The sequence below is a fragment of the Nerophis lumbriciformis genome, linkage group LG08 (genome assembly GCF_033978685.3).
Source record: "Nerophis lumbriciformis linkage group LG08, RoL_Nlum_v2.1, whole genome shotgun sequence".
Taxonomy (NCBI): domain Eukaryota; kingdom Metazoa; phylum Chordata; class Actinopteri; order Syngnathiformes; family Syngnathidae; genus Nerophis; species Nerophis lumbriciformis.
In genome coordinates this window covers 10,909,962-10,933,719 of record NC_084555.2, presented here as the reverse complement: position 1 = coordinate 10,933,719, position 23,758 = coordinate 10,909,962, and the positions used below count along the sequence as shown (strand labels likewise).

Sequence of the window (23,758 nt, the reverse complement as noted above, 5' to 3'; positions counted from 1 at the left end):
AATTATTTCGATACTTTTCTAAATAAATGGCACCACAAAAAATTGCATTATTGGCTTTATTTTAACAAAAAATCTTACGGTACATTAAACATATGTTTCTTATGCAAGTTTGTCCTTAAATAAAATAGTGAACAAACAAGACAACTTGTTTTTTATTAGTAAGGATGCAAACAAAAGCTCCTAATTTAGCTGCTGACGTATGCAGTAACATATTGTGTCATTTATCATTCTATTATTTTGTCAAAATTATGAGGGACAAACTGTAAAAATGGATTATTAATCCACTTGTTCATTTACTGTTAATATCTGCTTACTTTCTCTTTTAACATGTTCTATCTACACTTCTGTTAAAATGTAAGAATCATTTATTCTTCTGTTGTCTGGTTGGTGGTACAATAAAAACTCATGTTTTCCAATTAATGAATAATCGTGTAATTAACCGTGATAACACTATCAATACAAATAATTGTGATTTTTTATTTTTGGCAAAATCGTCGAGCCCTAATGAGGATTATAATTAATTCTTCATCCAAACGGGAAGATATAAATATCCCATCAGTTAATGGATGTTTTGGGATATTTTTTTAGAGCTCTTTATAAGCAGAATACAGCGACTTTTACATTATATATATATATATTATATTACATTTTAAAGCATTTATCGGACATCCCTAATCATTGTTGTTTTGCTGGCGTATATTTACTAGTTAGAATGCATAAAAAAATTAAAACATACAGTATCTGTGCTTGTCTTATATAAGCATTGTGAATGATAGACACACCTCCAAAAAGGTACAGTTCTGTTTTACATATACACGGGGACTAGAATGTGATCAATTAGGTCTAGGATTGGAGTGATGATAAATGTACACAATAAGTCTCCACTTTGATTTTTTTGTGGGTTTATTTGTAATTAGGGTTGTCCTAACTCGATATTGATATTAGTCCATTATCAGCAAAAAAAAAATCGGGTGAAACTGTATTGGCTTGCATCTAACATTTCTGAAAAAAGCTCTGATACATGCAGTCCTGCAGCGCGTTTATTTTTGCAATGTTCCACTTGAAAAAGGAAGTGGAACATTGAGGCTTTGAAAGGGTGGTTTGCTTCTCCTTGACTTGTTTTGTGTGTTTTTTTTGTTTCGCAGAGCCTCCTCACAGTGATGACAAAAAAGAGGAGTGTAATGATAACGCTATACAGGCTCAGTAGACAGTCACTACAGTATCTGTACAAATAATAACAACAATATAAATTATATCCGAGCTGTGCACAAAATTCATACGTTAGCAAATCCCTTAAATGAATGAAATGAAAGCTAACAAACAATAATGACGGCCATTATTGCAATTGTGGAAATATTGTAGCGAGAGAACATTATCTAGTCAGCTTGTGTGTTCAAGGCTGGCCATGCACAGCTATTCAAAGCACAGACGACAACGCATGACAGACTGAATAGAATAAAGTCTCCAGATTGCATCACAGTTGCCATGGAGATAAGATCAGACTGCTCGCAGACAAGCGGAAATTGGCTGTGCAAGAAGCTTTTCATCGTGCGACGACACAAGCTGCAGTTACAACGGCAACACCGACAGAGGGCGTCAGTGTGCTGTATTGCTGCACACTGATGCTTATCTCATGGACAGAGAGCCACTTCCTGACTCCTCCCGTTGCCAGAGGCAACAGTCCAGCACTATTATCCATTCAGGGCGTTCTTGGCTGGACAGGAGACTTTAATACGTTTTTTTGTTTTTTTTTGGTTGATAAGAAAAAATATTAACAGATAAGACGGCTGAAAGTGATTGTCCAGCACAAACATATAAATGTTTTCATTCACGTTTGGTGACATTTTTTTTGTTTGTTTTCAGAAAAAGGTTGATTAAGCTGCAAATTCATTGGTGAGGTGAATATTATTAATTTTGTCAGGAGTACTGACCTGGTCCCAGCTTGGCGACCGCACACAGCAGGTCGTAGTTGATGACCGGCGTGGCGTCCTCACTCTGACTCCAGCCCACGGGCGGCGAGGCGGGCGGCGAGATCAGAAACTGTTTGACGGGCTGGGGAGGCGCCAGGTACGACTTGTCGATGTCCTCGGTGCCGTTCTGGACCTGTTTGAAAAAAAAGAGATGACATGGATCAGAAAGTATTTCATATAAGTATTCAACCACAGTGCTCACCTGGAGATAGTCCCAAGCAAACAGAGGAGGCCTGTATTTGCTCATACAATACCAATATGAATTTTCTAATGTATATATATATTTCATAATAAATAAAACAATTAATGATTACAAAGAACTTATTTGTCTAAAAATATTGCAATATAGCCTTCAATGATTTATTATACCAATAATTAATAACAATTACTCTATATCAGAATCAACTTTAATGGCCAAGTATGATTAACACACATAGCATTTGACTTGGTAGACTGTGCTCTTTGTTCTAAACCAGGGGTGCTCATTACGTCGATCGCGATCTACCGGTCGATCTCGGAGGGTGTGTCAGTCGATCACCAGCCAGGCATTAAAAAAATAGTCCTAAAAATGAGCGATCATAAATCTTCACTATGACGTCACTTTCGTCACTTGATTGACATTAACGGCACCCGAGGGTCTTCTGAGATGACGCTGGCTGCTGCCAGCTCATTAAAATTACCGACTGGAAGGCGAGAAACCCTTTATTTCAACAGACTCTGGCGTCGTACCTGTCGTCAAAACTCCAAAGACCGACTGCACAGTTGCACAATAAAAGCTCTGCTTCATCCTGCCTGCGCTACCAAAATAAGAGTCTCAGAAAGCTGGCGTGCACAAGCTAGCAAGCTACGGAGTTTGCCGACAATGTATTTCTTGTAAAGTGTATACAAAGGAGTACGGAAGCTGGACAAATAAGATGCCAAAAAGCAACCACTTTCATGTGGTATTGGACAGAAAGGAGGACTTTTTTTCTCCTCCATTCGAAAATGCGGACGTTATCAGCACTACTGTCTGATTCCAATCAATGCAAGTCATCAGAATCAGGTAATACACCAACTTTATTCTTGTCTTCATGAAAGAAAGGAATCTATATGTGTTAAACATGCTTGTATTATTTTTAACCACCTTTAACTTGTTAACAATATTAACTATATGTGTTAAACATGATTGTATTATCTTTAACCACCTTTAAGTTGTTAACAATATTAACTATATGTGTTAAACATGCTTGTATTATCTTTAACCACCTTTAAGTTGTTAACAATATTAACTATATGTGTTAAACATGCTTGTTTTATCTTTAACCACCTTTAAGTTGTTAACAATATTAACTATTTGTGTTAAACATGCTTGTTTTATATTTAACCACCTTTAACTTGTTAACAATATTAACTATATGTATTAAACATACTTGTATTATCATTAAACATCTTTAATGTATTAACAATATTAACTATATGTGTTAAACATGCTTGCATTATCATTAAACACCTTTAACTTGTTAACAAAAACATATATTTCATAAATAAGTAAATACAAATTATGAATGAGGTAGATCCCCACGACTTGATCAATTGAAAAGTAGCTCGCCTGCAGAAAAAGTGTGAGCACCCCTGTTCTAAACTTATTAGGAGTATAAAATATATTACACATATAGATTAGATTAGATTTTATTTGTCATTGCAGGTTATACAACAAAACGTTGACCAAACCTACTAACAGCATCCCTAAACATTTTAACTAAATATACAAATATTGTGCATCTTTGCATGTGTAATAAATATAAATGGTAAATATGGCAAAAACTAATTTAAAAAAAGTTATTGCATTATCTTGGGTAACGTTTGTACTTTATCGCGTTCTCATTACCATAGACTTCAGCTTTACAGATGCCACATCAGCTCTGTAGGCAGTGTGCGTGTGCGTGAGAGAGAGAGATAGTAAAGTTCATTATGACAGCTGCCTGGTGTTTTGTTGGGGTGCCGCAGTGATTTAATCAGTCACAGCAGAGGTCATTATTGGAGAAAATGCAACTTTTCTCCTTCGCAATCATGAAAATATGTACAATATATTTATTTTTTTTGGTCCATTCTCATTACTGTTTAACTATTGGATGTAACAACACTGACACTAGACACAGGATAAACGAGAAGAAAATGGGAAAAAAAATACCATGGGGTCTCCTGATCTAACGTTTTTCCATCTGATTTGATAACGATATTGGAGCCTTGCGTATTGGCCGATACCAGTATTAATCTGATACGATATGAACACAAATCAAACATACCGTATTTTTCGGACTATAAGTCGCAGTTTTTTTCATAGTTTGGCCGGGGGTGCGATTTATTATCAAAAGCGACTTATGTGTGAAATTATTTACACATTACCGTAAAATATCAAATAATATTATTTAGCTCATTCACGTAAGAGACTAGACGTATAAGATTTCATCGGATTTAGCGATTAGGAGTGACAGATTGTTTGGTAAACATATAGAATGTTCTATATGTTAACCTGCTCAGTGGCCTAGTGGTTAGAGTGTCCGTCCTGAGATCGGTAGGTCGTGAGTTCAAACCCCGGCCGAGTCATACCAAAGACTATAAAAATGGGACCCATCACCTCCCTGCTTGACACTCAGCATCAAGGGTTGGAATTGGGGGTTAAATCGGGACGGCGTGGCGCAGTGGAAGAGTGGCCGTGCACAACCCGAGGGTCCCTGGTTCAATCCCCACCTAGTACCAACCTCGTCATGTTCGTTGTGTCCTGAGCAAGACACTTCACCCTTGCTCCTGATGGCTGCTGGTTAGCGCCTTGCATGGCAGCTCCCGCCATCAGTGTGTGAATGTGTGTGTGAATGGGTGAATGTGGAAATACTGTCAAAGCGCTTTGAGTACCTTGAAGGTAGAAAAGCGCTATACAAGTACAACCCATTTATCATTTATTTATTTAAATCACCAAAAATGATTCCCGGGCGCGGCCACCGCTGCAGCCCACTGCTCCCCTCACCTCCGAGGGGGTGATCAAGGGTGATGGGTCAAATGCAGAGAGTAATTGTGCGTGTGTGACAATTATTGGTACTTTAAATTTAACTTTATAGTTATTTGAATGACTCTTATCATAATATGTTACGTTAACATACCAGGCACGTTCTCAGTTGGTTATTTATGCCTCATATAACGTACACTTATTGAGCCTGTTGTTCACTATTCTTTATTTATTTTAATTTGCCTTTCAAATGTCTACTTTTGGTGTTGGGTTTTATCAAATAAATTTCCCCCAAAAATGCGACTTATACTCCAGTGCGACTTATTTTTGTTTTTTTCCTTCTTTATTATGCATTCTCGGCCGGTGCAACTTATACTCCGGAGCGCCTTATACTCCGAAAAATACGGTACTTTTGTTATTTTGTAGCGTGGAATGTTAGAAAAGGTTTGATGAAGTGGAATTACTCAGAGAACAATGGTGGGTATGAAATACACTAATTTATATACTGTATTACTGGAATGGACTTATGCGGTGTTTAAGTTAAAGTTGAGTAGTAATTGTTTGATCTAGAGGTCATAATATTTCATGAAGTTAAGCTCATGACACAGTAGGCTGATTGATGCGGACACATTTGTTACTTGATACTTCCTAATTAGCTTCTGCCTTGAGACTTTGAATCTTTTAAGTATTATGTAACTATAATTATTTGATACTTAAGACTGCAATATTGTTCAATTAAGGACACGTATACGTATGTCAAGCTCGTGTGCTGCTGTGTGCTTAGCTGTTATGTAGCTGCTAGGTCCATAGCCAACAGCCCATCATGTTTATCTTTTATAAATTACTTGACTAAAACACAAGAAAAGGCCAAACTTCTGTGTTTATTGGAGAACATTTCAATGTTAACTGGCTGTCTCGCTTTGCACAAGTAAACACTGAAGTGAAGTGAATTATATATATATAGCGCTTTTTCTCTAGTGACTCAAAGCGCTTTACATAGTGAAACCCAATATCCAAGTTACATTTAAACCAGCGTGGGTGGCACTGGGAGTAGGTGGGTAAAGTGTCTTGCCCAAGGACACAACGGCAGGGACTAGGATGGCGGAAGCGGGGATCGAACCTGGAACCCTCAAGTTGCTGGCACGGCCACTATACCAACCGAGCTATACCGCCCCAACACTGCTTGTATCAGAGTTTATTTTGGAGATTTTAGATGCAACCTGATATTATCCGATTATTCCTTCTTTTTCTTTTTGCCGATATTTGACTGATATCAGATATCAATATCGTATCATCCCATTTTGGAGCAAATTATCCTTGAAAAATGTAAAAGTGCACCTACAGGTACTACAAACCTAAATGTGTTGCATCTGCAGGGGAGGGATGGCTTTTATTCTCAAGAGAACATCAAACTCATTGATTTGTGTTTAATCACAAGCTTTGTTCTGCAGCAGGCTGGAATCGGCACAATAACAAAACCTAGGTGAGTTAACTGCCGAGCCTGTAAAACCCTTAATCCTCTTATAATTACGCACTGATAATACTGTCGTACAAAGTAGATTATGATGTGATGACGTGAAAATCAATTACATCTTGCCACATTTTTCGCAACCAAGCAAGATTTCTGTCTGCAACTCTGAATAGGTCGAAGTCACCTGGGCAAAGTAGAGTTTGAGCTTCCTGCCGTTAAACTCGGACTCGTGGAGTTCAATGCGGGCGCGGGCGGCGGCCTCCGGTGTGTTGAAGTTGATTCGGACTCTTCGGAAGCTTTTGAACATCTGGAAGGTGGCCTGGTCGTCGTAGATTCGAAACAACGCCTCGAATCTCTCCTGTGTAACATGGACAAAAGGATATCTTGACATTAATTTCAATGTTTTCACCCCTTTGTAAAGCATCCACAAGGAAGAGCAAGTGTTTTCCCTCCCCTGCAGTTATAAATACAGACACTCAGCAGCTACAGCTCAAAAGCTCATGTATGTACCCATCCATCCATCCATTTTCTACCGCTTGTCCCTTTCGGGTTGCGGGGGGGTGCTGGAGCCAATTCCAGCTGCATTCGGGCGGGAGGCGGGGTACACCCTGGACCAATTTTTTAAAATCTACCCAATCCATTGGAAATGACTGTGGATAATATTAAAATATGAAGCACTGTTTTATAATACACACAATTGTTCAATACGGTTTGTTTTAATTTTAGAATTTTTTTAATTTTTTTTGTCCCTTTTTTAATGGTTCTCAAATGGGGGTACGCGTACCCCTGGGGGTACTTGAAGGTATGCCAAGGGGTACGTGAGATTTTTTTTTAAATGTCGGTCAAAAAGAATAGTGAAAAGAAATGCACTAATGCAATATTTAGTGTTGACAGCTAGATTTTTTGTGGACATGTTCCATAAATATTGATGTTAAAGATTTATTTTTTTGTGAAGAAATGTTTAGAATTAAGTTCATGAATCCAGATGGATCTCTATTACAATCCCCAAAAAGGGCACTTTAAGTTGATGATTACTTCTATGTGTAGAAATCTTTATTTATAATTGAATCACTTGTTTATTTTTCAACAAGTTTTTAGTTATTTTTATATCTTTTTTTTCCAAATAGTTCAAGAAAGACCACAACAAATTAGCAATATTTTGCACTGTTATACAATTTAATAAATCAGAAACTGATGAAATAGTGCTGTATTTTACTTCTTTATCTCTTTTTTTCAACCAAAAATGTTTTGCTCTGATTAGGGGGTACTTGAATTTAAAACATGTTCACAGAGGGTACATCACTGAAAAAAGGTTGAGAACCACTGTCCTAACAGGTTTTTGTGTTCTAATGGCTTGTTTGAATAAGGCAAGGAGACTAGAACTGAACATTAATACTGACTATTATTCTACAAATGGAGTAAGTACAAACAGTAGCAACACCAGCTATTTTATTCTATTCTATTCTGGCTGCCTCTCAGTGGCTGAGTTGTTTGGACGTTGTCCAACAAAACCAAAAATTACCCTAAGTGTGTGATTTTGGACCCACACACATTCGTCCACTCTTGCTTTATCACGTTCCAGGCCCCTCTTTTCACCATCAAAACCCATCCATCCATGTTCTACCGCTTGTCCCTTTTGGGGTCGCGGGTGGTACTATCTCAGCTGCATTTGGGCGGTAGGCGGGGTACACCCTGGACAAGTCGCCACCTCATCACAGAGCCAACATAGATAGACGGACAACATCCAGACTCACATTCACACACTAGGGCCAATTTAGTGTTGCCAATCAACCTATCCCCAGGTGCATGTCTTTGGAGGTGGGAGGAAGCTGGAGTACACGGAGGGAACCCATGCAGTCTTGGGGAGAACATGCAAACTCCACACAGAAAGATCAAAGGATCAAACCCACACTGCAAAAAGTCAGTGTTCAAAAACAATAAAAAAAAATAATAATAAAAAAAAATAGGGGTAAGGGTGTACCCCGCCTTCTGCCCGATTGTAGCTGAGATAGGCTCCAGCGCCCCCCGCGACCCCGAAGGGAATAAGCGGTAGAAAATGGATGGATGGATGGGTATTTTACTTGAACTAAGCACAATTATCTGCCAATAGAACAAGATGATTTGGCTTGTCAAGACTTTCCAAAACAAGTCAAATTAGCTAACCTCAATGAACCCAAAAATACCTTAAAATAAGTATATTCTCACTAATAACAAGTTCACTTTTCTTATAATGATAAATGGGTTGTACTTGTATAGCGCTTTTCTACCTTCAAGGTACTCAAAGCGCTTTGACACTACTTCCACATTTACCCATTCACACACACATTCACACACTGATGGCGGGAGCTGCCATGCAAGGCGCTAACCAGCAGCCATCAGGAGCAAGGGTGAAGTGTCTTGCTCAGGACACAACGGACATGACGAGGTTTCTTGGTAGAAAAAAAAAAAATTAGACCTTGTTGCTCAATATGTTAAAAAATATTCTTAAATAAGTAAATGCTAGTGCCATTATCTTGACATAATGATATGCGCTCGGCATCATGATTTTTTTTTCATGCTTGAAGAAAGAAATTATTACTTTAAAAAAGTAGTTTTATACTTGTGAGTGTTAATGACACAGCTTTGCATCAGTTGATATTCTAGTTTCAAGCATGTTTTACTCAATATAGGTTTACTGAGATAATTTAGGACCAAAACCCTTAAAACAAGTAAAACACTCTAACATAAAATCTGCTTAGTGAGAAGAATTATCTTATCAGACAGAAAATAAGCATATATCACCCTTATTTGAGATATTTAATCTTACTTAGATTTCAGTTTTTGCAGTGCAGGACCTTCGTATTGTGAGGCAAATGCACCATCAAAACCATATAAGATATTATGTGTCTGCAATTGCGAAGATAAAATCACAGGGTGTGCTCATCATGTTTTGTCCTTGAACATAACAAAGTGAATAAATGGTAAATGGGTTATACTTGTATAGCGCTTTTCTACCTTCAAGGTACTCAAAGCGCTTTGACACTATTTCCACATTCACACACTGATGTCGGGAGCTGCCATGCAAGGCCCTAACCGCGACCCATCAGGAGCAGGGGTGAAGTGTCTCGCTCAAGGACACAGCGGACGTGACGAAGTTGGTAGAAGGTGGGGATCGAACCAAGAACCCTCAGGTTGCTGGCACGGCTACTCTCCCAACCACGCCACGCCGGTTGAGTGAGACTCCCTATGCATTCCACTCTGCTTTAAGGTGGAAAATATTACCCTAACAGTCTGCTAAAAATTACATATCGGTTCATAGCTATACTTTTTTTTTTTTGCCAATAATGATATTGGATAAGGTATTGACTGGATTTTGGCGCGTGAGTTATGACCTCATCAAACGCTCCACAAAGCACTAAGCAGGCTAGCTAACTAACTAGTATGTACCCATCCATCCATCCATCCATTTTCTACCGCTTATTCCCTTCGGGGTCACGGGGGGCGCTGGAGCCTATCTCAGCTACAATCGGGCGGAAGGCGGAGTACACCCTGGACAAGTCGCCACCTCATCGCAGAGTCGTAGTATGTACCCTGTCTGGATTTACTTCTAAGTTTCAATATCAGATCTTAAAAATGCAATTTGCAGTGACTGTAAAGCGCTGGTTTAAGTATGTAATCATGAAGGAAGAAGGCGTCTTCCTTTAGTACATCTAGTATGATACACAGTTTAGAATTTTCCTAATTGTATTAGTCAAGTGTAGTAATTTCTTAACTATTGATTCATTTGAAGGTCAAATGCAATGACTTTTTAATCCGGTAGATGGCATATGATTGTTCTGAAACACATCAACACAGAATCAGTGCAATACAGCTAGTGAGTGTGTCATACACTCACTGAGGCATGACTAGTCAAGAGTTTCATATGTTGCACTTTACTTTGTTCTTATCTAGATGTTTGTGCAGTTTTATTGTACATTGCAGGGATATTTAGCTAAAATTCAAATACAGAAAATTTCCAGGTCTTATAACCAGAACCATGAAGACTGAAATAGAAGCACTACGTCAAAATACTTTAAAAATTTCAGCTCTGAGTTTTGACTGGTAATTGGATGAGTGCGAGAAACAAGAAAAAGGTGTGGTATGTAAGTGTGTGTGTTCTGAGAGAGACGTCTGCATGAGAGAAGACCCCAACGGTATTGTGGCCAAACAGCTCAATTTTTGTTTCATCTGACATCACATGGACAAAGATAAGACCTTCTGGAGCAAAGTTCTGTGGTCAGATGAAAGAAAAAATTAGCTGCTTGGCCACAATACCCAGCAATATGTTTGGAGGAGAAAAAGTGAGGCCTTTAATCCCAGAAACACCATTCCTACCTTCACGCATGGTGGTGGTAGTATTATGCTCTGGGCCTGTTTTGCTGCCAATAAAACTGGTGCTTTACAGAGAGTAAATGGGACAATGAAAAATGAGGATTACCTCCAAATTCTTCAGGACAACCTAAAATCATCAACCCGGAGGTTGGGTCTTGAGCGCAGTTGGGTGTTCCAACAGGACAATGACCCCAAACACATGTCAAAAGTGGTAAAGGAATGGCTAAATCAGGCTAGAATTAAGGTTTTCTAATGGCCTTCCCAAAGTCCTGACTTAAACGTGTGGACAATGCTGAAGAAACAAGTCAATGTCAGAAAACCAACAAATTTAGCTGAACTGCACCAATTTTGTCAAGAGGAGTGGTCAAAAATTCAACCAGAAGTTTGTGGATGGCTACCAAAAGCGCCTTATTGCAGTGAAACTTGCCAAGGGACATGTAACCAAATATTAACATTGCTGTATGTATACTTTTGACCCAGCAGATTTGGTCACATTTTCAGTAGACGCATAATAAATTCATAAAAGAACCAAACTTCATAAATGTTTTTTGTGACCAACAAGTATGTGCTCCAATCACTCTATCACAAAAAAAAAAGAGTTGTAGAAATTATTGGAAAATCAAGACAGCCATGACTTTAAGTTCTTTACAAATGTATGTAAACTTTTGGCCACGACTGTACATACTAAAAAACAACGCAGAAGAAAAATGAATTAGAATTTTTTATGAACACATTCCATAGCCTGTAAAATACAAAAAAACATAAAACGAACTACAACAACTTATGTTTTGCATTTCCAGACTCTTTGGTTTTAGTGAAAGAGGAAGCAAAATGGCTTATTTGATAATAAAGGTTGCCAACCCTAAGTATAGCCTTTTTAATTATTCGTGAATCCATCCAAAACATTGAGATGTCTTACTTGCTATTAGTAGAAAACAAATGTTATTTTATTTGAGGGGTCACAGTGACTATTTTGTTGATACTAAATGTTACAAATAAAAAAACTTACTACATTACAATATTTGCTTCATTTTGCAGATGCATCCAGTGGTATCACAGTAAAAGAAGCACAATGTGTTCATTCATTCATTACACTAGCTGTGACCTGACATTAGGTTGACCTGCTGCATATATCCGTATCGGTTCATACCGGTATCGTAAATGAGGTGCTGGAAAAGTATCGGTATATTGGATATCGTTAAGAAAGCCAATATGGAGCATGCCTAGTTCAAATATATAATGTGTCTGTTTTCCCCTGACTTAGTGAAGAGCTGTGAGGCAGAGCTAATATTCACATTAAGTGATTCAGCAGCACCTCTGTCTGAGAGGCAGACGTGACTTTTGCTTACTTCCTTTCATTTGCTTGCCAGCTAATTTAAAATTGGATTTTTCAGTTTCCTGTTATTTCCCTGCAATCTTGAGTGGCCGGCGTTGTTCCCCCTCCCTTAAATCTTGATGTAATTTCCTCTTTCCTCAACATCCTTTTAGCCAGCTGATGTATTCCTGCAATGTTTCATCCCCGTGGACACAGACTTGGACTTCCACGAATGTGAACTCAATCAAGCAGCTCAGTAGAAGGGCGGCAGAGAAAAAGGCCACTGGGAGAGAGCTGCTGGCTGGCTGACAAATCAGTGGCGCTTCTCGTTGCCCGGGCCGACCGTCTTCCAGCGCTGTCGCCCACACGTGGCGATAAAAACGGGTCTTATTTCCAAAGACGCTAAGTGAATGTGGCGTTCTGGTGAGGGAACACACTGTGATGAACTGTCACACGTCCTTTTCATTTAACTGGAACTAACCATTACAACCACCCTTCTGCTATTGGAAGAAATACACATAACAATAACATAAAATACAATATATTGCCAAACGTATTTGGCCACCCATCCAAATGATCAGAATCAGGTGTCCTAATCACTTGGCCCGGCCCTAAGTGTAAAAAAATCAAGCATTTAGGCATGGAGACTGTTTCTACAAACATTTGTGAAAGAATGGGCCGCTCTCAGTGATTTCCAGCGTGGAACTGTCATAGGATGCCACCTGTGCAACAAATCCAGTCTTGAAATGTCCTCGCTCCTAAATATTCCAAAGTCAACTGTCGACTTTGTTATAAGAAAATGGAAGAGTTTGGGAACAACAGCAACTCAGCCACGAAGTGGTAGACCACATAAACTGACAGAGAGGGGTCAGCGGATCCTTAAGCTCATAGTGCAAAGAGGTCGCCGACTCTCTGCACAGTCAGTTGCTACAGAGCTCCAAACTTCATGTGACCTTCCAATTAGCCCACGTACAGTACGCAGAGAGCTTGATGGAATGGATTTCCTTGGCCGACCAGCTGCATCCAAGCCATACATCAGTGTTTTTCAACCACTGTGCCACGCGGAACGTGAGATACAGTCTGGTGTGCCGTGGGAGATTATGTAATTTCACCTAATTGGGTTAAAAATATTTTTTGCAAACCAGTAATTATAATCCGCAAATGTGCCGTTGTTGAGTGTCTGTGCTGTCTAGAGATCGGCAGAGTAACCGTGTAATACTCTTCCAAATCAGTAGGTGGCAGCAGGTAGCTAATTGCTTCGTAGATGTCTGGAACATGGTTTGTCGTGATCACAATATGCAGACGACAGCGGGAGGCAATGACAGGTAAAAAGGTATCTAATGCTTAAACCAAAAATAAACAAAAGGCAAGTGCCGCTAAGAAAAAGCATTGAAGCTTTGAGATGGCTATACAAAACCAAGCTAAAACTGAACTGGCTGCAAAGTAAACAAATACAGAATGCTGGATGACAGCAAAGACTTGCAGTGTGTGGAGCAGCAGATGACGTCCACAAAGTACATCCGTACATGACATGACAATCAACCACAAAATAGGAGCGCAAGACAAGAACTAAAACACTACACACAGGAAAACACCAAAAAACTCACGGCGTGATATGACAGGTCGTGACAGTACACCTACTTTGAGACAAGACCTATATTGATGCATGGGTTAAGGTAAAGGAGCATGTACGGTCAAAATGAATTCTACGATAATCTGCATTCATACATGATTAATGTGATTTTTTTTCTGATTAATCACATGAGTTAACCCGTTATTTTTGACAGCCCTGCTTTTTTGTCGCTATCACTTTCCAACAAATTCGGCATACTGGCTTTGTTGTCTGTGTTGATGTTGCTCATTTGATTTAAAGTCAAAATATTCCCACACCAAAAATGTTGTAAGGCTCTGTTAGTGCATCCTGTGTGGGTAAACTCGTGGCACCGCCTCAAACTGCCGCCACACAGATTATGAATAACAAAAAAGAGGGTTCGATCTGTTCATTTAATTCTGTTATTGAATAAAAAGCGAGAGATGAAGGAAACAAACACACACTGACATGGCAATGTATCAATGCCAGCAAAGTTATTAAGTTAATTTTCATTTGTGGTTTGATTAATTGGCCTAAACCTACCTGGGAGCCAGAGTATAGATTGGAACCCTTAATCTCCTGACTGTGAAGCCAACATGCTAACTACTCGGTGACAGTTAGAGATGCTACCTCAGTAGAAGCATTTAAGTCCCATCTTAAAACTCATTTGTATACTCTAGCCTTTAAATAGACCCCCTTTTTAGACCCGTTGATCTGCCGTTTCTTTACTTTTCTCCTCTGCCCCCCTCTCCCTTGTGGAGAGGGAGACACACGGGTCCGGTGGCCATGGATGAAGAAGTGCTGGCTGTCCAGAGTCGGGACCCAGGGTGGACCGCTCGCCTGTGCATTGGTTGGGGACATCTCTGCGCTGCTGACCCATCTCCGCTCGGGATGGTTTCCTGCTGGCCCCACTATGGACTGGACTTTCACTAATATGTTAGATCCACTATGGACTGGACTTTCCCAATACTATGTCAGACCCACTCGACATCCATTGCTTTCGGTCTCCCCTAGAGGGGGGGGCGGGGTTACCCACATATGCGGTCCTCTCCAAGGTTTCTCATAGTCATTCACATCGACGTCCCACTGGGGTGAGTTTTTCCTTGCCCTTATGTGGGCTCTGTACCGAGGATGTCGTTGTGGCTTCTGCGGCCCTTTGAGACACTTGTGATTTAGGGCTATATAAATAAACATTGATTGATTGATTGATTTGTATTTAACAGAACATTTTTTAAACCTCAAGTAAAATATTTACTCTAAGCCAGTGCTTCTCAAATATTTTCTGTTACACCCACCCCCCCAGGAAGAAGAAAATATTTTGCGCCCCCCCACTCTCCACCATGACTATAAAGAGTATAATTTGTCTATAAAATTGTTAAAACTATACATCTGGATAAAATTGTAAGTTTATTAACATTAAAAGAAACAACACACCGGCCTTTCCTCGTCTCCCACCGTGGTTACAGTGAAGATGAGCGCTACATACTTGAGGTGGGAATCTTTGACCACCTCATGATTTGATTACGATTATGATCCAGAAGCTACGATTCAATTAATAATCGATTACTGATGCATCTTTAATTTATGTATATTGATGCAGTTTTACATTTCTTTTCGTTTCACTAAATAAGCGTTTATCACTTGCAACTTTTAAATACAGTGCATTTGTAATAATAAATTCCCATCAGATATATTAAATTCATGGAAATGTGTGCAAAACTGGAACATAAGTGCCCTATAATAAAAGAAGCTGGTTGGCTCTCTTGGTGAGGTGGCTAGCTGCAGTCAGCCAAATATTAGAACTATCTGCATTATTTTATTTACAGTAAATAAATCGATTATCAATTATTGACGTTTACTAATCGATTCAATAATCGTCAATGTCCGAATTGCGATGCATCTAAAAATGGATTATTTCCCCTACCTCTACTACATTCGCTTCGTCATATTCTGGTACAGAAAAAAATGCCTCCTGGCATGGCACCCCCAGGGGCGCCCACCCCACTGTTTGAGAAGGACTGCACTAAGCTAAGGCTGCACAATTATGGCCAAAATAATAATCACAATTATTTTTGTCAAACTGAAATCACCATTATTGATCACAATTATTCAATATGTTAGGTAAAATAGTGTTTGGGGGCTTGGCATACTTGCCAACCTTCCCGGATTGTCCGGGAGACTCCCGAAATACAGCGCCTCTCCCGAAAACCTCCCGGGACAAATTTTCTCCCGAAAATCTCCCGAAATTCAGGCGGAGCTGGAGGCCACGCCCCCTCCAGCTCTCTCTCTCTCTCCACATTGACGTCATCACCCCACTCACGTTTACGCCACTAGTGTAAAGCAAGCCATGCATGGAGACACTGCAGAATCCATGCTCCAGTTAATTCTGCTCCCCACCCCATCTCCCTTGAAGAAAGTGAGTAAAATGAACATTGGAAGTGTTCTTGTACGTCACACAGGTGTGTCATGTGTCTGGATTTACACTATACGTCAAAGTAGCCAAATTGTAATGGATTTATTTTAGTCGATTTACATGTACAGTCATACTTGCCAACCCTCCCGGATTTTCCGGGAGACTCCCGAAATTCAGCGCCTCTCCCGAAAACCTCCCGGGACAAATTTTCTCCCGAAAATCTCCCGAAATTCAGGCGGAGCTGGAGGCCACGCCCCCTCCAGCTCCATGCGGACCTGAGTGACGTGTTGACAGCCTGTTCACACGTCCGCTTTCCCACAATATAAACAGCTAATGATCGAGGGCGACTTCTTGGTTTCTTATGTGGGTTTATTGTTAGGCAGTTTCATTAACGTCCTCCCAGCGCGGTAACAACACACAACAACAGCAGTCAAGTTTCCGTCTACCGTAAAGCAGTTCGCCCCGACCCACCCCCGACCACGCCCCTCACCCGCCACCCCCCACCTCCCGAAATCGGAGGTCTTAAGGTTGGCAAATATGGGGCGGGGGATGGGGACAGGTTGGATGCGACGCCATCATGTAATTTGTAATTAAACAGTATAATAAAAGGGCTAAATAAATGTTATACATATATTTAAAGACAAATATTAATATTTTTGTTCATTATTAGTGTCAGCCTTTTTGTCATGGTTGGGCCGCATCTCACTATGGGGGTCGTTCTCCCAGGATGCAAGACGGGACTCCGGACAAAGTGTGCAGGTAAGAATATGATTTATTTCTCATAAATCATACACAATACAAAAATACTGGAAACAAACAAAGAGACACGTGCCAATCGCACGGGGAGCTAAGACGAGGGCTGCAACTAACGATTAATTTGATAATCGATTAATATGTCGATTATTACTTCGATTAATCGATTAATAATCTTATAAAAGAGACAAACTACATTTCTACCCTTTCCAGTATTTTATTGAAAAAAAAACAGCATACTGGCGCCATGTTCTTTCAACTTGACAAATAAAACAAGGAAAATGTTACAAAAATGCACACTTTTGACACACCTGCTATCAATAATAAAAAATGAAATCTGATAAATGTATCGATAAAAAGCAGAGCCTGACGACGCATGCGCTTTTATCACAACTCTCTCGCTCTCTCTGTCTCTCCCCCTCCCTCACGAATGCTGCTGCACGCACAATTTGTTGTGTTTTTAACTTTCTTAACCCTGAACGTATATTGAAAATACACGCAACCCTAACTCAAAATGCCGGACATTTGAGGCATTTAAGAAACACCGCCTGACAGCCCCGCAAAAGATGACATGTCCGGTGAAAAGAGGACGTATGGTCAGGACTTAGCCCGTTAGCTGCTAGCATGATAGCAGCGATCGGTTTCGTGTCCGGTGAAACCGATCGCTGCTTGTCTTTTTTTGCTAGCATGCTAGCAGCTAACGGGCTAGGATAGACTGACCATACGTCCTCTTTTCACCGGACATGTCCTCTTTTGCGGAGCTGTCAGGGCGGAGTTTCATAAATGCCTCAAATGTCCGGCATTTTGAGAATTGTTTACACAACCTGCAGTACGCTACTTAATATGTCCGTGTGGAAACTCGTTCGGTACACTTCCGCACCGAAACAAAACCCCTGTACCAAAACGGTTCGATACAAATACACGTACCGTTACACCCCTATTATTTTAATTATTGTTTCTCAGCTGTTTGTAAATGTTGCAGTTTATAAATAAAGATAAAAAAAAAAAACGTAGCCTCTGCGCATGCGCATAGCATAGATCCAACGAAACGATGACTAAATTAATCGCCAACTATTTTTATAATCGATTTTAATCGATTTAATCGATTAGTTGTTGCAGCCCTAGCTAAGACAAAAACTTAGCACAGGAAGCATGAGCAAGGAAATCAGGAATATACCAACGTAAATGTTGCTTACAGCAAACAAGGAAACCAGACCGAGTGTGCCGCACAACGTGAATAAGTAGCTCTCTGATTAGTGCCCGGCAGCAGGTGAGCGTGCCGAACACTAACCAGAGGCAGGTGAAACTAATCAGCACCCATGGTAACCAAAACACAAACCCAGGGGTGCTGAAAACAGAACTGAGGTAGTGGAACTAATAGAACAAAACTAAACAAAACATGATCCGAGCAACGGATCATGACACTTGTCTTATTACATGATGCCTTAGCTCAAAAGAAAATACATTAAAAAAACAGCCACCTTTCATGGGTGGCCCGTGCTTCATCAACTGGACACCCCTGCTTGACCTAATCATGCATTTGATTGTGTGTAGTGTTAAACATGTATATTAAATGACAAAATACTAAAATATTGTTAATTAGTGTAACGATTGAACTCGTAAACAATTCCTTCAATGAATAATTTATTTACGTGTTTCCTGCATTCATACGCATGCACAAATCGAGCGGGTGCATGAACACTGGCAAAAAATGTTGGCACTGGATGGAAAAGTGCCTCCAGTCTCTATCTGGCTCTATTAGTTGTTAGTCCTGCTAGTGCGACTCCAAGGAGACAGGCAAAGAAGCATGTTGTGCAAACATTGAAGGGCGCAAGAATGAGTTTAAGATGATTAGATGGTACACATACTGTATTGAACAGATCCATAAAGAGTTAGAGCAGAACTGTCTTGTAGGAATTAACTCTACATCGCAAAACATTCACAAAAAGCTAAGTCGCATGAACTGTTTTTTTTGTTTTAAAAGTAACAACTTTGTGACATGAAAACCCACAAATAATTAAAGGGGAACATTATCACCAGACCTATGTAAGCGTCAATATATACCTTGATGTTGCAGAAAAAAGACCATATATTTTTTTAACCGATTTCCGAACTCTAAATGGGTGAATTTTGGCGAATTAAACGCCTTTCTAATATTCGCTCTCGGAGCGATGACGTCACAACGTGACGTCACATCGGGAAGCAATCCGCCATTTTCTCAAACACATTACAAACACAGAGTCAAATCAGCTCTGTTATTTTCCGTTTTTTCGACTGTTTTCCGTACCTTGGAGACATCATGCCTCGTCGGTGTGTTTTTGGAGGGTGTAACAACACGAACAGGGACGGACGGATTCAAGTTGCACCAGAGGCCCAAAGATGCGAAAGTGGCAAGAAATTGGACGTTTGTTCCGCACACTTTACCGACGAAAGCTATGCTACAACAGAGATGGCAAGAATGTGTGGATATCCTGCGACACTCAAAGCAGATGCATTTCCAACTGGACTGGACAGATCAGCTTTCAGGAAAAGAGAGCGGATGAGGGTATGTCTACAGAATATATTAATTGATGAAAACTGGGCTGCCTGCACTCTCAAAGTGCATGTTGTTGCCAAATGTATTTCATATGCTGTAAACCTAGTTCATAGTTGTTAGTTTTCTTTAATGCCAAACAAACACATACCAATCGTTGGTTAGAAGGCGATCGCCGAATTCGTCCTCGCTTTCTCCCGTGTTGCTGGCTGTCGTGTCGTTTTCGTCGGTTTCGCTTGCATACGGTTCAAACCGATATGGCTCAATAGCTTCAGTTTCTTCTTCAATTTCGTTTTCGCTACCTGCCTCCACACTACAACCATCCGTTTCAATACATGCGTAATCTGTTGAATTGCTTAAGCCGCTGAAATCCGAGTCTGAATCCGAGCTAATGTCGTTATATCTTGCTGTTCTATGCGCCATGTTTGTTTGTATTGGCATCACTGTGTGACGTCACAGGAAAATGGACGGGTGTATATAACGATGGTTAAAATCAGGCACTTTGAAGCTTTTTTTAGGGATATTGCGTGATGGGTAAAATTTTGAAAAAAATTTTGAAAAATAAAATAAGCCACTGGGAACTGATTTTTAATGGTTTTAACCCTTCTGAAATTGTGATAATGTTCCCCTTTAAAAAAAACATGGTGTTTGCTTTTTAAATATTAATTTAAAACACAAAGCAGTTTGGCCAATAAAGATAAACAAGCTTCGTTCTTCAATGCAACTGTTTGGGCAACAAAAATAAATAGGAGCGATATCTCTTACATCTCATACACAAGCTTCATGCCTCACTGACAACTCAAAAAATGCTAGTGTTGGCGTTACTGGGACCACTGTCAAAGTTAGCAATTAATTAATGGACGGCTGACCATCCCAGTAAACAAACGACAATACGTTATAAACAACATGGTTTTACAATCTCCTGCTACACGTTTCTTCCCGTCTTTAACACTCTCAGTGTCACAGCAGGTGAGTGAAGGACAGACCAGTGACACGACACTACGCCGAGACCCCACGGAAGTGAAGCGAGTGAAATGAGGTGAAACGAAGCGATCGGTTGCAGCAACCCTGGGAAAAGTTTGTTATTGTAAATAATACTACTAATTTTAATATTTCAGTTCGGCATGATGGTGGAGTTTTGTGTTCATACTCAATAGCCTCCGGCATTGTTCTCTGCCGCCGCAGTTGTGAAAGTGCATGATGATATGCTTTTTAAATGTTAATATCTTCAACGATCACCCCCATTTAATTGTGGCAGCCAAAATTGTGATCATGATTAAAATCCAATGAATTGTGCAGCCCTACACTAAGCTATACACTTCCTGTCTAAATGCATTTAGGTGGTTCAAGAGGTCATTCTGTACGATATCTTCACCGCCACTCCTGCTTACTATCTCCTTCTGCTTGCAGGAATCTTGACTGTAATCTTAATTAAATGTGCAGTATCGCTGAGAGTCAGTCAGTCCCATAAACTGGAAATAGTCCTCTGTGAATTCAGCACAACCCGAAAACAAAGATTGAAGGCCTCCGGACCTTGAGTGGGGAGAGTTTTTCCCGATTACTTTAGTGAAGCAGAGTTGCGTCATTGCATGACAGCTCTGCTTACTTTCTGCATCAGGCAGTGGCAGTCGAGCAAATGCTTCCACATCGCTGATACAGCAGCCTGAAAAAAAGGACTTGTGTGCTTTAACACATTATGGGCAGCACAGTGATAGGAGACAGCAGGTGATAGGTACTTTTCCATTGTAGGAACTTTTACAGGAACATTCCCATTTACCCTGGTAAATAAAGTTTCCCCTGTGTTTCCACCAAAAATTACCTGGGTAAATTTAGTTCTTCAGGAACCTTTTGGAGTTCCTGCCTGTAAGGTGGGACTTTTGGAACGTACCCGGAACCTTTTCGGGGGTGGGCTGTGGTTTCGAATGCTGATTGGTTGAACACAGTTGGGGGCGTTCCTAAAACGTATTTTTCAAACTAGAGATGCCGATAAATGCTTTAAAATGTAATATCGGAAATTATCGGTATCGGTTTCAAAATGATCGGTATTGGTTTCAAAAAGTAAAATGTATAACTTTTTAAAACGCCGCTGTGTACACGGACGTAGGGAGAAGTACAGAGCGCCAATAAACCTTAAAGGCGTGCCGGCCCAGTCACATAATATCTTCGGCTTTTCAAACACACACAAGTGAATGCAAGACATACTTGGTCAACAGCCATACAGGTCACACTGAGGGTGGCCGTATAAACAACTTTAACACTGTTACAAATATGCGTCACACTGTGAACCCACACCAAACAAGAATGACAAACACATTTTGGGAGAACATCTGCACCGTAACACAACAAACACAACAGAACAAATACCCAGAACTCCTTGCAGCACTAACTCTTCCGGAACGCTACAATATACACTCCCCGCAACCATCTACCCCAACCCAACCCCGCACACCTCAACCTCCTCATGCTCTCTCAGGGAGAGCATGTCCCAAATTCTAAGCTGCTGTTTTGAGGCATGTTAAAAAAAATAATGCACTTTGTGACTTCAAAAATAAATATGGCAGTGCCATGTTGGCATTTTTTTTTCCATAACTTGAGTTGATTTATTTTGGAAAACCTTGTTACATTGTTTAATGCAATCAGCGGGGCATCACAACAAAATTAGGCATAATAATGTGTTAATTCCACAACGGTATATATCGGTATCGGTTGATATCGGAATCGGTAATTAAGAGTTGGACAATATCGGAATATCGGCAAAAAAGCCATTATCGGACATCTCTATTTCAAACACACGACCGGCATGAGAATATGCGCGGCGACTTGTTTACTTATTTCTTGTGTATGTCTATTACACCAAACTTGACAATGGAGATAAAGAAGAACGAAAGGAACTTTCGACATACAGGAACTTTTGTGGGGCATCTTCGTGCTGAACAATGCTGATAAGTAAAACTTTCTTGGGAGTGTTTTTACTCCGCTGTAATCCTTTTTTTGACCTACTCAGTGGCCTAGTGGTTAGAGTGTCCGCCCTGAGATCGGTAGGTTTGTCAGTTCAAACCCCGGCCGAGTCATACCAAAAACTGTAAAAATGGGAACCATTACGTCTCTGCTTGGCACTCAGCATCAAGGGTTGTAATTGGGGGTTAACTCACCAAAAATGATTCCCGGGCGCGGCCACCGCTGCTGCCCACTGCTCCTCTCACCTCTCAGGGGGTGATAAAGGGTGATGGGTCAAATGCAGAGAATAATTTCGCCACACCTAGTGCGTGTGTGACTTGTTACTTTAACTTTAAACTATATGCAGTCTAATGTTGTTTATTTTTTAAATTTAATTTCAACACGCAAAGTTACGAGGGTGGAGTATGAAGCCAGGCTTGAAGTAACGACCTCAGCTGCTTACTACTCTGACTTCGTTGGAGTATTGTGAAATAAAGGAGGGAATACACCAATGGAACAATGGTAAATAACATCAAATATTAACTGTTTATTTTAATACATGTAGTCCGTGACACTCTATTTGCGTAGTTATTAGCCCCAACCCTAGTGAAGAGAAAGCTAATGCCAACAAGCTAAAGCGACGTGTTCGTGTTGTCGGCGTGAGATAATGACATTTATCATTTATATATTGTCATTTACAGCTGAAATGGACCCAAAAGGAATCGCCTGACCCTCATGATTTCATCATTTACAGAGAGGACGACTTTCTGACGGTTGGACATTGCGGACAAAAACCTGACTCTTTATGAACAATTCGGTACACTTTATTTTTTTAATGATATCGTTTAGTATATTATTGTTTTGCATTTCATTTACTTAGACTTTGGTAAAAGAACTGTGACTTAATGTTGTCTGTTTATTTACATGATAGTGTAGAAATATACCAAGCCACTCCTCCATTCATCATCAGCCTGATTTGTATAAAGTACCCTGAACTCTGCAATGTGGTGGAAACACAAACCACACACTTCTACAAGAACCTCTAGTTCCAGGAACCAGAAACATGTATATCATGGTTATTATGATCACTTATCATTATTATTACGGAGTTTGTTGAATGTGTTCAAAAAGTACTTATAGACACACTGACATATTTAGATTTGTTTTAATAACTTAAATAAATAGACACACTGTCAGAAATCCCACTATTTTGCACGTTTTGAGTTTTTCATGCTTCACTGATAAGTGTTCTGGCAGACCTCCTACTCTGTTTACTCCGTACTCACTGTAAAAACACCGCCGACTCATATAGATAGGTCACTTTGTCCTAAGAGATCACATCTTGTAGGTTCAATGTGCATAATTGAAAAGATTCGTTGCTCAGACAGTAATGTGTTTAAGTTTAGATTGGTTTATGCTGTTTCTTACTGGGAAACACGTTA

At 40.1% G+C, this 23,758-nt stretch overlaps 1 protein-coding gene across 2 annotated transcripts in view; it reads right to left on the bottom strand.

The window, feature by feature from the left end:
• The window catches only part of rcan3 (regulator of calcineurin 3), a 109,454-nt gene that overhangs the window by 6,170 nt on the left and 79,526 nt on the right, over positions 1 to 23,758 (bottom strand). For both annotated transcript variants that reach the window (XM_061968255.2, XM_061968256.2), the window contains 2 exons: positions 6,609 to 6,782; positions 1,932 to 2,103 (listed from right to left, as the gene is read on the bottom strand). In XM_061968255.2, the coding sequence (XP_061824239.1) occupies positions 1,932 to 2,103; positions 6,609 to 6,782 (346 nt within the window). The remainder of the gene's footprint in view (positions 1 to 1,931; positions 2,104 to 6,608; positions 6,783 to 23,758) is intronic.